Here is a 16,454-nt window from a genome sequence, read left to right as displayed (position 1 = left end):
GAGCAGGAACGGAACGATAGAGAGAAGAGAGAGCGAGAGAGTGAGAGAGGGAGGGGGAGAGAGAGGGATAGAAAGAGGGAAAGAACCTAATAAGACCAGCAGAGGGAAACGAATAGAAGGGGAAGCACAGGGACAAGACATGATAATTAATGACAAAACATGACACCTTGACTAGTCTCTCAAAGCACTTCATGATGACGGAAGTGATTGCTACGGGGCGGTAGTCGTTTAGCTCAGTTACCTTAGCTTTCTTGGGAACAGGAACAATGGTGGCCCTCTTGAAGCATGTGGGAACAGCAGACTGGTATAGGGATTGATTGAATATGTCCGTAAACATTTACATTTACATTTACATTTAAGTCATTTAGCAGACGCTCTTATCCAGAGCGACGTACAAAATGGTGCAATCACCTTATGACATCCAGTGGAACAGTCACTTTACAATAGTGCATCTAAATCTTAAGGGGGGGTGAGAGGGATTACTTATCCTATCCTAGGTATTCCTTAAAGAGGTGGGGTTTCAGGTGTCACCGGAAGGTGGTGATTGACTCCGCTGTCCTGGCGTCGTGGGGGGTTTGTTCCACCATTGGGGGCCAGAGCAGCGAACAGTTTTGACTGGGCTGAGCGGGAGCTGTACTTCCTCAGTGGTAGGGAGGCGAGCAGGCCAGAGGTGGATGAACGCAGTGCCCTTGTTTGGGTGTAGGGCCTGATCAGAGCCTGGAGGTACTGAGGTGCCGTTCCCCTCACAGCTCCGTAGGCAAGCACCATGGTCTTGTAGCGGATGCGAGCTTCAACTGGAAGCCAGTGGAGAGAACGGAGGAGCGGGGTGACGTGAGAGAACTTGGGAAGGTTGAACACCAGACGGGCTGCGGCGTTCTGGATGAGTTGAAGGGGTTTAATGGCACAGGCAGGGAGCCCAGCCAACAGCGAGTTGCAGTAATCCAGACGGGAGATGACAAGTGCCTGGATTAGGACCTGCTCCGCTTCCTGTGTGAGGCAGGGTCGTACTCTGCGGATGTTGTAGAGCATGAACCTACAGGAACGGGCCACCGCCTTGATGTTGGTTGAGAACGACAGGGTGTTGTCCAGGATCACGCCAAGGTTCTTGGCGCTCTGGGAGGAGGACACAATGGAGTTGTCAACCGTGATGGCGAGATCATGGAACGGGCAGTCCTTCCCCGGGAGGAAGAGCAGCTCCGTCTTGCCGAGGTTCAGCTTGAGGTGGTGATCCGTCATCCACACTGATATGTCTGCCAGACATGCAGAGATGCGATTCGCCACCTGGTCATCAGAAGGGGGAAAGGAGAAGATTAATTGTGTGTCGTCTGCATAGCAATGATAGGAGAGACCATGTGAGGTTAGGACAGAGCCAAGTGACTTGGTGTATAGCGAGAATAGGAGAGGGCCAAGAACAGAGCCCTGGGGGACACCGGTGGTGAGAGCGCGTTGTGAGGAGACAGATTCTCGCCACGCCACCTGGTAGGAGCGACCTGTCAGGTAGGACGCAATCCAAGCGTGGGCCGCGCCGGAGATGCCCAACTCGGAGAGGGTGGAGAGGAGGATCTGATGGTTCACAGTATCGAAGGCAGCCGATAGATCTAGAAGGATGAGAGCAGAGGAGAGAGAGTTAGCTTTAGCAGTGCGGAGCGCCTCCGTGATACAGAGGAGAGCAGTCTCAGTTGAATGACTAGTCTTGAAACCTGACTGATTTGGATCAAGAAGGTCATTCAGAGAGAGATAGCGGGAGAGCTGGCCAAGGACGGCACGTTCAAGAGTTTTGGAGAGAAAAGAAAGAAGGGATACTGGTCTGTAATTGTTGACATCGGAGGGATCGAGTGTAGGTTTTTTCAGAAGGGGTGCAACTCTCGCTCTCTTGAAGACGGAAGGGACGTAGCCAGCGGTCAGGGATGAGTTGATGAGCGAGGTGAGGTAAGGGAGAAGGTCTCCGGAAATGGTCTGGAGAAGAGAGGAGGGGATAGGGTCAAGCGGGCAGGTTGTTGGGCGGCCGGCCGTCACAAGACGCGAGATTTCATCTGGAGAGAGAGGGGAGAAAGAGGTCAGAGCACAGGGTAGTGTGAGCAGAACCAGCGGTTTCGTTTGACTTAGCAAACGAGGATCGGATGTCGTCGACCTTCTTTTCAAAATGGTTGACGAAGTCATCTGCAGAGAGGGAGGAGGGGGGGGGGAGGAGGATTCAGGAGGGAGGAGAAGGTGGCAAAGAGCTTCCTAGGGTTAGAGGCAGATGCTTGGAATTTAGCGTGGTAGAAAGTGGCTTTAGCAGCAGAGACAGAGGAGGAAAATGTAGAGAGGAGGGAGTGAAAGGATGCCAGGTCCGCAGGGAGGCGAGTTTTCCTCCATTTCCACTCGGCTGCCCGGAGCCCTGTTCTGTGAGCTCGCAATGAGTCATCGAGCCACGGAGCGGGAGGGGAGGACCGAGCCGGCCTGGAGGATAGGGGACATAGAGAGTCAAAGGATGCAGAGAGGGAGGAGAGGAGGGTTGAGGAGGCAGAATCAGGAGATAGGTTGGAGAAGGTTTGAGCGGAGGGAAGAGATGATAGGATGGAAGAGGAGAGAGTAGCGGGGGAGAGAGAGCGAAGGTTGGGACGGCGCGATACCATCCGAGTAGGGGCAGTGTGGGAGGTGTTGGATGAGAGCGAGAGGGAAAAAACACCAAATGCCGGTCTGTGCATGCTCTGAGGGCGCGGCTGGGGATGCCGTCTGGGCCTGCAGCCTTGCGAGGGTTAACACGTTTAAATGTCTTACTCACCTCACCTCGGCTGCAGTGAAGGAGAGACCGCATGTTTTCGTTGCAGGCTGTGTCAGTGGCACTGTATTGTCCTCAAAGCGGGCAAAAAAGTTATTTAGTCTGCCTGGGAGCAAGACATCCTGGTCCGTGACTGGGCTGGGTTTCTTCTTGTAGTCCGTGATTGACTGTAGACCCTGCCACATGCCTCTTGTGTCTGAGCCGTTGAATTGAGATTCTACTTTGTCTCTGTACTGACGCTTAGCTTGTTTAATAGCCTTGCAGAGGGAATAGCTGCACTGTTTGTATTCGGTCATGTTGCCAGACACCTTGCCCTGATTAAAAGCAGTGGTTCGTGCTTTCAGTTTCACGCGAATGCTGCCATCAATCCACGGTTTCTGGTTAGGGAATGTTTTTATTGTTGCTATGGGAACGACATCTTCAACGCAAGTTCTAATGAACTCGCACACCAAATCAGCGTATTCGTCAATATTTTTATCTGACGCAATACGAAACATGTCCCAGTCCACGTGATGGAAGCAGTCTTGGAGTGTGGAGTCCGCTTGGTCGGACCAGCATTGGACAGACCTCAGCGTGGGAGCCTCTTGTTTTAGTTTCTGCCTGTAGGCAGGGATCAACAAAATGGAGTCGTGGTCAGCTTTTCCGAAAGGGGGGCGGGGCAGGGCCTTATATGCGTCGCGGAAGTTAGAGTAACAATGATCCAAGGTTTTACCACCCCTGGTTGCGCAATCGATATGCTGATAAAATTTAGATTAGCTTTGTTAAAATCCCCAGCTACAATGAATGCAGCCTCCGGATAAATGGTTTCCAGTTTGCAAAGAGTTAAATAAAGTTCGTTCAGAGCCATCGATGTGTCTGCTTGGGGGGGGATATATACGGCTGTGATTATAATCGAAGAGAATTCTCTTGGAAGATAATGCGGTCTACATTTGATTGTGAGGAATTCTAAATCAGGTGAACAGAAGGATTTGAGTTCCTGTATGTTTCTTTCATCACACCATGTCTCGTTAGTCATGAGGCATACGCCCCCGCCACTCTTCTTACCAGAAAGATGTTTGTTTCTGTCGGCGCGATGCGTGGAGAAACCCGTTGGCTGCAATGCATCGGATAGCGTCTTCCCAGTAAGCCATGTTTCCGTGAAGCAGGGAACGCTGCAGACTCTGATGTCCCTCTGGAATGCTACCCTTGCCCGGATTCCATCAACCTTGTTGTCAAGAGACTGGACATTGGCAAGAAGAATGCTGGGGAGTGGTGCGCGATGTGCCTTTGTCCGGAGTCTGACCAGAAGACCGCTACGTTTCCCTCTTTTTCGGAGTCGTTTTTTTGGGTCGCTGCATGCGATCCATTCCGTTGTCCTGTTTGTAAGGCAGAACACAGGATCCGCGTCGCGGAAAACATATTCTTGGTCGTACTGATGGTGAGTTGACGCTGATCTTATATTCAGTAGTTCTTCTCGACTGTATGTAATGAAACCTAAGATGACCTGGGGTACTAATGTAAGAAATAACACGTAAAAAAACAAAAAACTGCATAGTTTCCTAGGAACGCGAAGCGAGGCGGCCATCTCTGTCGGCGCCGGAAGTTAGTAGACAGTCGCCATTGTTGTGGGCCTGCCCTCACCTGAACAGCACCCAATGGCTATTTCATATGGAAATGGAGAGGAGTAGCCGGTGCAGTGGCCATGTGTGTGTTTGCTGTTCTACTCCATTCCATTTGAATAAAATAATGGAAAATATAATCCGACATGGAAAATATATATATCTGACATGGAATATATATATATATATATATATATATATATATATATATATATATATATATATATATATATACACACATACATATATACACACACACACACACACACACACACACACACACACACACACACACACACACACACACACACACACACACACACACACACACACACACACACACACACACACACACACACACACACACACACACACACACACACACACACAAACAAACCACACATTTCATTGCAAATAGCAAAATACATATATATATATATATACTGTATATGTACATACTCTTATTCATCCCTTTACATTTGTGTGTGTCAGGTAGTTGTTGTGAATTTGTTAGATTACTTGTTATATATTACTGCATAGTCAGAACTAGAAGCACAAGCATTTCGCTACACTTTCAAAAACATCTGCTAACTCTGTGTATGTGACCAATACATTTGATTTGGTAGGCATTTCGTAGATACAGCTTGTAGAAGACAGTGGCCCCCTGGAGCAGCTCGAAGGCTGAGGAAATGAGTGTTAGCTGATAACGGTTCTTCACAGTGATATCACTGAGTCCCCTGTAGTCAATCCACTGCCGCAGGGTGTTGTCCTTCTTCTAGACAAAGAAGAACCCTGTGCCAGTGGGAGAGGAGGAGGGTCAGATAAATCCTGTAGCTAAGGGGTCCCCAATGTAGTCATCAATAGCCTTGGTCTCTGGTCCTGACAGCGAGTACAAACGTCCCTGGGGCGCCGTGGTGCCAGGGAGAAGGTCAATCCCACAGTCATAGGGACGGTGCGGCGGAAGGGAAGTGGCCCGGGCCTTGCTGAACCCCTCCCAGAAGATCCTGGTACTCCACGGGAATGGCAGAGAATTCTGGAGCAACCTCCGAGGGCCCCGGGAGACGTCCCGGGGCAGACTGCGCCGACTTCAGACAATGGGCATGGCAGAAGAGACTCCAGCCCATGATAGCACACGTAGAACAGTTTATGAGTGGAATGTGTCGCTGGAGACGGAAGAATCCCAACACCATGGGAATCTGGGGGTACTTGATGAGCAGGAAATGAATGGTCTCGCTGTGATTCCCTTACACATGTCGGTTGATGGGAGTGGTGTTATTGGTGACCCGACCTATAGAGCGCACGTCCAGCACTCTAACATCCATGGGAATGGAGAAGGGCTGAGTGGGGATGTTCAGCTCGGAAGCCAGTGTGGCATCCTGAAAGCTCTCATCGCCCCCCCGAGTCAAACCCAGAGAGATTTGGACTGGTTCCCCCACAGCAGAATGACATGGAAAGGGGTGCGAGTAAGGGAAGCAGAAATGTTCTCCATATGGCCCACCAGAGTACTCGCTCCCTGGAGAGCCTGGTCCGTTACCGTGCACGATAATACAAAATGACCAAAAGTCGCAAAATACAGACATCTCCTTGTGCTGATCCTGTTGCCGTTCTGCTGGCGACAGCCCAGCTCTGCCTAGTTGCATGATGTTGGGAAACAGTGCCTCTGCCCTTTTCGGTGACTCTCGAGGAAAGTCGGAAACCTTGGTGTCGTTGCGCAGCTGGTCCAGGTCTGCTGGGTCAGTCAGGGCAAATTCCTACTATCAGATATGAAGGTCAGACCCAGATTCAGACCATGTTGGATAACCAATAGTTTAAAAATCCCAAAGGGGCAGGTAAACAGACAGGTTAAGGCAGGCAGGGGTCAATAGTCCAGCGAAGTTGGGGAAAGGTACAGGACGCCAGGCAGGCTCAGGGTCAGGGTCGGGGTCAGGCAGAATCGTCAGGCAAGCAGGCTCAGAGACAGGTCAGGCAAGGGTTAAACCCAAGAGGGCAAGAAAAAGCGAGACTGGAGAAAAGCAGGAGCTGAGACAAAACGCTGGTTGGCTTGAACAAACAAGACTAAGATGGACAGACAGACAGAAAACACAGGTATAAATACACAGGGGATAATGAGGAAGAAGGGAGACACCTGGAGGGGGTGGACACAATCACAATGACAGGTGAAACAGATCAGGTTGTGACACATACAGTCAAAATGTCAGTAGAGAGACAAAGTGGACTAGCATTTGAAAGGCTCAGACACGGGTTTTATGAATAATTCAGTTCAGATCGACATTTTTATGGTCTATGGAATGTTCCTATGGAATCCCACTATTTTGATTGCATTTGCTATTAGCATCTCATCAACTTCCCTACTTTCAACTTTCCTATACACTGACCAGCTGACATGTGGCGTGCCATCATGTGTCCTGAGGTTGTGGATTATGGACAAAACTGAGCTCTGACATCGCCCAAAATAGTTAGTCTTACACAGTTTAATATGTAAAAAAGCCTTTGAGAGACCAAAATATCAATATAATATATTTTCCCCATTAAAATGCTCAGTTGAATAAATGTACCTTTTCTCTCATCTCTAACTATCAGTAAGGCTGAAGGACAGGCTAGGTGGTCACAACAACATCCAATCCTGTCATACATTACATCATGCTTTCACAAATGATTTGTTTATCCAACCATTTGCTCATTTGTGTGTTCTCTTGTGTATGTTTTGTTGGTGGTAGTGGTGGTGGTGTGTGTGTGTGTGTGTGTGTGTGTGTGTGTGTGTGTGTGTGTGTGTGTGTGTGTGTGTGTGTGTGTGTGTGTGTGTGTGTGTGTGTGTGTGTGTGTGTGTGTGTGTGTGTGTGTGTGTGTGTGTGTGTGTGTGTGTGTGTGTGTGTGTGTGTGTGTAGAGAGACGCTGGGGAGGGGAGTTTCTGTCGGTAGCTCAGGGATAAATAGAGAGGCAGAGTTCAGAGTTTGTCAGAAGGCGGACCTGACATGGTCACATACAGGACCAAGCAGGAGCAGCAGGACCTCAGCATTTTGACACTTTATTACAAATGGAGAAATATGAAGATGTTCAGTACTGTTTTCAAGACGGAAACTCTTCTTGCAGAAAGGCTTTGCTATCGTCATCTATCTATATAACACTGTACAACTTCTTCTCATTGATTTCAGCAGTTACAGTATTTTTGAACCTACTGGTGATCATCTCCATCTCTCACTTCAAGCAGCTCCACACTACAACCAACCTGCTCATCCTCTCCCTGGCTGTGTCAGATCTCCTGGTGGGACTGATTGCTATACCAGTAACGACTGTAGCAATAATGGAACCATGCTGGCGTTTTGGGGAATATTTCTGTGTGTTTCATATCTACATAGATTTTTTGTTTACTTCTTTATCTCTGGGCAATATGGTCTTGATATCTATTGACCGTTATGTTGCTGTGTGTGATCCCTTATTGTACCACTCTAAAATAACAATAACAAGAATCATGTGTTGTATATTCATTACCTGGTGTTGTTGTATCATATACCGTGCTGCTATTATAAAAAACTTTGTAAATGTACAGGTGCCGAGTAGGTGTTTGACAGAATGTTTTCTTTTTGAAGAAATAACCTGGGGTAATATCATTGACGTTGTATTTACAATGGTTGTCCCGTGCTCTGTTATTATAACACTTTATTTGAAAATCTTTGTGGTGGCCAGATCACAGGCCAGAAAGCTATTTTCAAAAGAGTCTGTCAGTGTGTCTGGTGTTAAAACTGTACAGGCAAATAAGTCTGAGAGAAAAGCAGCAAAAACTCTTTCTATTGTTGTTTTCAACTATTTCATTTGTTGGATTCCATCTCTATGTTCTTCTTTCTTTCATTTGTCTTTTTTTAGCGACAATTTATCATTCATCATTGGTTTTCTACCACTTGTTAATTCCTTAATTAATCCAATAATTTATGCTTTCTTTTATCCTTGGTTCAAAGTGACAGCTAAACATATTTTAACTCTGAAGATAAGGCGTTCATAGTTCCTATGTTTTTATTCCCCAGTTTGATTAACAGGTTTAATAATATAGTTTTGTAAGACCATTGTTCTAATTGCTTCTTTCATGTAACAATAGACTGATATGACTCATCAGATACATGTGGTGTTGATTCAGTATCATTTGTATGGATTGGAATGGAATGACTTGGAGAAGGCAACGGAAGGATTAAGCTTGTGTTATAAAAAACAATTTAGACATTGTGGATTGTATATTCCAAATACCAAAGTCTGGTGTTGTTCCATGTTATTTAATGATAAACAGTATGTAACTATTCTAAAAGTACATTTTGAGAACGTCATGAGTCATTTTGTAGGTTTAACATCACCCTCTAGTGACTCAATTGGGACACAATGCCTTCAACAAGTGCAGTAAAATGTGAATGTACAATATGCATGATATCAGATAACATCCACGTATATCTCAATGGTGTATTGTGGAAGTAGTTGATGGTCAAACTTAAGAATATGCAATTATGGGTAACACTATAAAATGTTCAGTAATAAACCATTTGTTAGGAATTTACAGTTTGCTCACCATTTATTATTAATTTCACATGTGTTAAGTGTGAGTCAGTTAGGTATTCTCAAATGTATAAATAACTACTATATGCATTAGTGATTAAACGCAACAGCGCAGGTGACCACAGACGCTTGAACTTCAACATACTGGTAATGAACAGTACCACTACTCTCACTAAATCACTGCTGCCAGGTCAGGGGTCACACCAGAGCAGCTCTCTCAAATGCTGTGGAGTCAGAATGAATGTCGAGATTGGTAAACACTTTATAATAACACTTTGTAATAAATCATTATTATTCCAACTCCACATTAATTTTATCTATTTATTTAACTAGGCAAGTCAGTTAAGAACAAAATTCTCATTTTCAATGACAGCCTAGGAACAGTGAGTTAACTGCCTGTTCAGAGACAGAACAACAGATTTGTACATTGTCAGCTCGGGGATTTAAACTTGCAACCTTTAGGTTACTAGTCCAACACTCTAACCACTAGGCTACCCTGCAGCCCCAATAATGTCTCATTCCCACCACATTTATTTTGTACAGAATGATTTGGATGAATTGGATTTGAAGGACTTGGAGAAGCCATAAGTCTGTTGTTGTTCCATGTTAATCAATGATAAATAGTATGTAAGTATTCCGAATGTACATTCTGAGGAAGTCATGAGTCGTTCCATATGTTGTCTAACATCTCCCTCTAGTGGCTCAATTGTGACACAGCGTATTCATTAAGTGCAGTAAAGTTGAAATGTACAATACTGCATGATATCACATAACGTCCAGGTATGTCACACTGGTGTTTTGTGTAAGTCTTTGAGGGTATAATGCATGAATATGCAATTAAGGGTAACACGTTAATGTTAAGTAAAAAAACATTTGTAAGGAATTTACAGTTTGTTCACAATATATTAATCATTACTCATTACATAACTAGAATAGGCATTAAATAACTAGAATAGGCATTAATGATTAAGCACAACAGCGCATTTATTAAGAACCTTTATAGTCTGTAATAATGATACATAAGATAATTCATAAGATGTTTAATGAATTATATTATAAACTATTTACTGATCATTCAGTCACTAATCTAAAGTGAGGACTATTCATACTTTCTTAATTCATTTATAAATGTTTTGAACAGTGACTAGTTTAATTTATCACATAAAGATGGACATGCTACTGGTAGACATTCCAGCAGTACCTGATGCTCCTAAAGTTCTCAAAATGACCTGAAACAATAAGCACACAACACAGAGGATGTTAAAGGAAAAATATTGAACAATTTATTCCAAAACAGTCACACTGTTGTAGTAGTGTGCTGAAGGAAGTAACGTGTTTGTCTGAAAATGGTAACATTCTTGTTTGTTGGCAGTGACTACCAAAACCAAAGTGTGGATAACAGTCACTCATTAGAGAAGTTCATAGACTGTTTACAGGGTATTGGAACCAATATCTACATACATCATTTAACTGAACATTACATTTAAAAGGTTACTACCTTTAATACACTACAAGTAAAGGTGTCCAAATACTTTTGTTCCTAAACGGTAAAACGTATGCATGAAAATACCCCTCAAATAAAAGGTGACATTTTATAATGAGACTTCATATTCAAAATGCTGGAGTGAAGAGACAAGTTTAAAAACAGTTTTAATGCAGAGTTTTACACCCACTGGGCCAATGCTGGTTGAATCAATGTTGTTGTATTTTTAACCAACATGGAGTAGACATTGAATTGATGTCTGTGCCCAGTTGGCAGGGATTGCGTTCAGTATGTGCTGTGGCCATAGGATGGTGGTATACTTCACAATCTGTGATGAATCATTCTATATGAAAGACAAGTTTGTCTGTTCTATTAAGTAAATGTGTATCTGAACTCTATGTGTTTGGTGAAAGTGTGCCTCTGCCAAACTGAGAGGAGACCATCTGTATAAATAATACCAACGCCTTTTCATTACAGGAGACACCCTGAATGTGGTGCCTTCAGAAAGTATTCACACCCCTTGACTTATACATGTTGTTGTGTTACAGCCTGAATTCAAAATGTATTAAAAAATAAATAAAAAATCATCCATCTACACACAACACCACATAACTAGAAAGTGAAAACATGTTTTTAAACATTTTTTACAAATGTATTGCAAATGAAATATAGAAATATCTCATTTACATAGGTGTCCCATTTTAAATGACATGCAGCTTATAAAGGCTTCACAATGCCTTTATAAATACTACATAAATGTGTCACAAATCATCTATAGAGTATGTCATCATCTATAAAGGGTTCATAACTGTGTGACACAACCATTAACGTCAAATGTCTGACCTAACATAATCATTTGTGGTGCTTTCGCTGTAAAGCCTTTTTGAAATCGGACACTGTGGTGGGATTAACAACAAGATTACATTTAAAATGGTATAAGATACTTTTATGTTTGAGGAATTGTAATTATGAGATTTCTTCTGTTTTGAATATGGCACCCTGCACTTTCACTGGCTGTTGTCATATCGATCCCGTTAACGAGATTTCAGCCCTAGATTTAAGATGGGCAAAAGTACACTGGACTGGACAGAGGAACTTTGCCTAGCATCCCACAGTCGCCTCTTCACTGTTGACGTTGAGACTGGTGTTTTGCGGGTACTATTCAATGAACCTGACAGATTTTAAAGCTAAGCATTCGATACTGGTAAGGCTTAGAAGGAGGGATGTATGTTCTGTTTGTCACTATTGTCAAAGTATGATTATTGTGATGTTGAAAATGCAAGCCATGATACTGAAGCGCCGAAGTGGGTATGCTTTGTTTTTAGTTGTGATGCATTGGCACAGAAAACTATTGGTGAAAACTTATGTTGCGTTCCATGCATTGTATACCCTGTTAGGGGGTTATATTCCTGTGCGGGTAGCGTGACTACAGCTCAAGCTCATTACCATAACGCACAATGTGCAAAAATATTCCTAAAAAATATTTAACCTCCACACATTAACAAGTAAAATAGCTCAAATGAAAGATAAACAAGTTGTTTATCTAGCCAGCAAGTCAGATTTCTAAAATGTTTTACGGCGAAAACATAGCACATATTTATGTCAAACCACCACCGCAGACATAGCTCATTAGCATAGCCAAGTAGGAAAAAATATGCAATCAACAAACGCAGGATTAAAAGAAAAATCATTTCACTAACCTTTTGAAATCTTCATCAGATGACAGTAATATAACATGTTACACAGTACATTCATTTTTTTTTCAATAATATGCTATATATATCCATAAATCTCTGTTTACAATGATGCATCGTTCAAAAAATGCTACTAAAATGTCCGGAGAAATTAAATAGCTCCGGCAGATAACATCAGCTAACAAGGAATACACATCATAAACTTTGACTAAATATGCATGTTTTACATATGTATAGGAAGATACACTTCTTCTAAATGCAAACGCTGTGTTACTTTTATTTATAACATTACATTTTGCGTTTACTAGGCTATAATAGGGAGTCGGCGCTCCCACATTAGCATAATGACTCCTCTATCTTGGAATCGACAGAAACCCAAAATTAACACATAAATATTCCCTTACATTTGCTGTTCTTTCATCAGAAGACCCGGAAGGAATTATACTTACCAAAAACAGCCTTTAGTTTTCAAGTCTGCGTCTTTCGGTTCTCAAAATAGTCTGATTTTGGTCAAAATGTAGGCAAAATTGAAGTGGGTGCGCACCAAAACGTCGAAAATATATATCATATGTCGAGTAAACTTGTCAAACTATGTTCATAATTAAGCTTTAACATGTTATAAAGGTGTACAGCAATTGTGAGGACGAAGCGAAACACACACGTCTTTTAATCGATCCTGAGGGAAAGAGAGAAAATGTGCAGAGCGCGCAAATAGGTGCACTGTTTTTTGGCGTGACCGAGACCTTTCGGCACGCTCAACGTCTCATGAGCACGCGATTCTCACAATGAGAAGCCCCATAGAAGGCAGCCTTCACGCTGAACATGTAGAAACTGTTCCCAGAGCGGTAGCCTTTTGGGAATTGCGTTTAAGATGACGTCAAAGTAGGGGCAACTTTTTCCATTACAAGAGAGATTTTGGGAGAATGCATGCCCTGACACTTCTGCTTTACATAGAGACAAAATTTAAACGGTTTTAGAAGCGTTAGATTGTTTTCTATTCGATAATATTTTTTATATGCATATATTAGCAACTTTTGAAAAAAATGTATCCTGTTTTATATGGGTACCCAAATCCTCCAGAAGAGGCAGTAAACCGTGGTATCCTGAACAGGATATGATTGGCATCAAAATGTTGGATATCTAATGTCCCCCTAGATTTTAATTGCCTGCAGCCAGATCTCATCGTGTTGTAGGCCTAATGAAATATGCCAGGAGATTGAGCTCGTCCGTGGTGGTCGGCGATCCCTCAACCTTCTGGCCCGTAGCCGTGCGTGGCATCGATTGTGCCACAAAAGTATGCTAAATTGTCAATGTCAATAACCACGTTTCTAAGCATTATTTAGAGTTCATTCAATGAGGGGGGAGGGTGTGTACATTTGTTACAGTACAAGGTGAGGTTCAATGAAAATGTTCCCAGTACATTTTGAACTGCCCCTAAGTGCTTTTGAGATCACTGATCGATACAACTGAGCCGAACTGGAAATCATATTTCTTAGTCACATTAAAAAAAAACATCAATGGGTGATTTGGTCAGAATACATCTTGGTTGTTCTGATGTCCGACAAAAAGTACTTGTCCCCATGATGTAACTGAGACAACTCAGGTTTGCAAAGCCAGTGTGGCTCCAAACACCAAATCGATCAATAGCAAATAATAGGCATTCCCAGCAGTACAGTTTGCAGTGCTTCTCGGAGCCTGTGTTTGTAGCGTCGGGTTTGTAGAGTCGGCGTCTACCTCTCCTGACAATGTATAACTTTTCTTGAAAGTTTGTCTTGAGAATGGCGTTATAATTATATCCTTGACCAAATCGATATATTCTCCTTCCGCCATTGTGGGTTGAAAAAACAGTTTAGTAGTACGCAAATTAATTTGTTGATCCATTTCAGTTTCCTAGTTCTGAGACCTGCCCATATAGGACCTGCCTCTCAATATTGGTAATCCAATCAAAAGATGTGCAGGCACTACGCCTGCGAGCTGGCTCCTATGTAACACTGGAGCCAGCCAGCAGGCGTACAATAGCCAACTCTAAAGCTGATTGGTTGACACTAAATTTGAATTTCCATTCACTTTAAGCTACAAGTGCCCGCACTGTTGATTCTGAAGGCTCCAAATATCAACCTGGGGCTGGAAGCAGTGCAACCAAGAGGAACGCTATGAAATGAAGAGTGTATCTCTTACTCTGGGGAATAATTTAATACATATTTGTGGGAAAATATATTTAAAAATATATATATTCTGATGATGTTTAGGCCAGCAGAGAAGGCCTTGCTGGCCCTGACGGCCCACAACTGTGTGGTGTTGATACATAATTATTTGGCTGGATTGAATTGGAATGACTTGGAGAAGGCTTAAGAAGGAATAAGCTTATTTAATAAAACACATTGTAGTAATTTAGGGTTGTACACTCCAAATACCAAAGTGTGTGGTTGTTCCATGTGATTTAATGATAAATAGTTTGTAAGTATTCTAAAAGTACATTTTGAGGATGTCATGAGTCATTCTAAATGTTGTTCAACATCTCCCTCTAGTGGCTCAATTGGGACACAATGCCTTCAACAAGTGTAGTAAAATTGAAATGTACAATATGCATAATGTCAGATAACATCTAAGTAGATCTCAATGGTGTATTGTGTAAGTAGTTGATGGTCAAATCTAAGAATATGCAAATATGGGTAGCACTTTATAATAGCATAGTTTTATAAGATCATTCAAAAGATGTTTAATGAATGAACGTATAAACCATTAACTGATCATTAGTAAAGTAGTTTTGTATTCTCTAATCTAAAGGGAGGCCTATTCACACTTTCTTAACTCATAAACCATTTACTAATCATGAGTAAAGTCATTTTGCAGAATCTAAAGGGAGGCCTATTCACACTTTCTTAACTCATAAACCATTTACTAATCATGAGTAAAGTCATTTTGCAGAATCTAAAGGGAGGACTATTCACACTTTCTTAACTCATAAACCATTTACTAATCATGAGTAAAGTCATTTTGCAGAATCTAAAGGGAGGACTATTCACACTTTCTAATACTTTATAAATGTTTTGAACAGTGACCAGTTAAATTTATCACAAAAAGATGGACATGCCATTGGTAGACATTCCAATACTTCCTGATTCTACTTAAGGTCTCAAAATAATCTAGAACAAAAATCAATGGTAAACAATAAGTACACAACACAGAGGATGTTAACTCATTAAACATCTTATGAATGGTCTTATGTATCATTATTACAGACTTTAAAAGTTTTTCAAAAATGTGTGAATTATATGATGTGATATAGCGATAGCCAGTATGAGGAGGTTCAAGTGTCTGCAGCGGTCTCCTGCGCAGTTGTGTTGAATCATTAACCTGTTACTCCTACCCCCTACTTTTTCGAACATTCTGTTAAAAATCGCTCAACATTTCAGCGCCCTGCTGCTCATGCCAGGAATATAGTATATGCATATGATTAGTATGTGTGGATAGAAAACACTCAGACGTTTATAAAACTGGTTAAATCACTGCTGTGACTATAACAGAACGTGCATTTCATCGAAAAGCGCAGGAAAATCTGATCACTGAAAATGGAAATAAATATCCATGCGCCACTTCCAGGATTTGTTAAAGAACAACCGAATTAAATGAGGCTGAGGTTGCAGTACCTACAGCTTCCACACGATGTCTAGAGTCTTGTCATTTGCTTCGGCTTTGATTCTTGGTCAAACCGAATCAAGGGAACCGATTCCCTCCGGTCTCCGACGGACACCTATAGAATTTACATCGCCTCCTGATGAATTTTATTGCTTATTAACGTGTACTAATACCTAAAGTTGCATTACAAAAGTATTTCGCAGTGTTTTGTGAAAGTTTATCGTCGACTTTTTTAATTTCAAAAAATTACATTACGTTATGAAACGCTATTTTTTTCGTTTATCACACAGTCGTCATAGATCGATATCTAGGCTATATATGGACCGATTTAATCGAAAAAAAGACCCAATAGTGATTATGGGACATCTAGGAGTGCCAACAAAGAAGATGGTCAAAGGTAATGAATGTTTTATATTTTATTTGTGCGGTTTGTGTAGCGACGACTATGCTAATTATTTTGTTTACGTCCCCTGCGGGTCTTTTGGGGTGTTACATGCTATCAGATAATAGCTTCTCATGCTTTCGCCGAAAAGCATTTAAAAAATCTGACTTGTTGCCTGGATTCACAACGAGTGTAGCTTTAATTCAATACCCTGCATGTGTATTTTAATGAACGTTTGAGTTTTATCTAATACTATTAGCATTTAGCGTAGCGCATTTGCATTTCCAGATCTCTAGATGGGACGCCTGCATGCCAGGTAGGAGCAAGAGGTAATAGATACAGCAGTATTTATACATTT

The 16,454-nt window shown here is 42.3% G+C and overlaps 1 protein-coding gene across 1 annotated transcript; it reads left to right on the top strand.

Moving 5' to 3' along the window:
* Positions 1 to 5,382: 5,382 nt before the first annotated feature.
* LOC124018292 (trace amine-associated receptor 13c-like) lies at positions 5,383 to 8,913 on the top strand. Its single transcript, XM_046333569.1, has 3 exons — positions 5,383 to 5,564; positions 5,657 to 5,825; positions 7,349 to 8,913. Exons 1-3 carry the CDS (start codon positions 5,383 to 5,385, stop codon positions 8,357 to 8,359), a joined length of 1,362 nt encoding a protein of 453 aa, XP_046189525.1. The 3' UTR covers positions 8,360 to 8,913.
* Positions 8,914 to 16,454: the final 7,541 nt, after the last annotated feature.

Source organism: Oncorhynchus gorbuscha, unplaced genomic scaffold (assembly GCF_021184085.1).
Source record: "Oncorhynchus gorbuscha isolate QuinsamMale2020 ecotype Even-year unplaced genomic scaffold, OgorEven_v1.0 Un_scaffold_4626, whole genome shotgun sequence".
Taxonomy (NCBI): Eukaryota; Metazoa; Chordata; class Actinopteri; order Salmoniformes; family Salmonidae; genus Oncorhynchus; species Oncorhynchus gorbuscha.
This window is presented reverse-complemented; position numbering and strand designations above follow the sequence as displayed.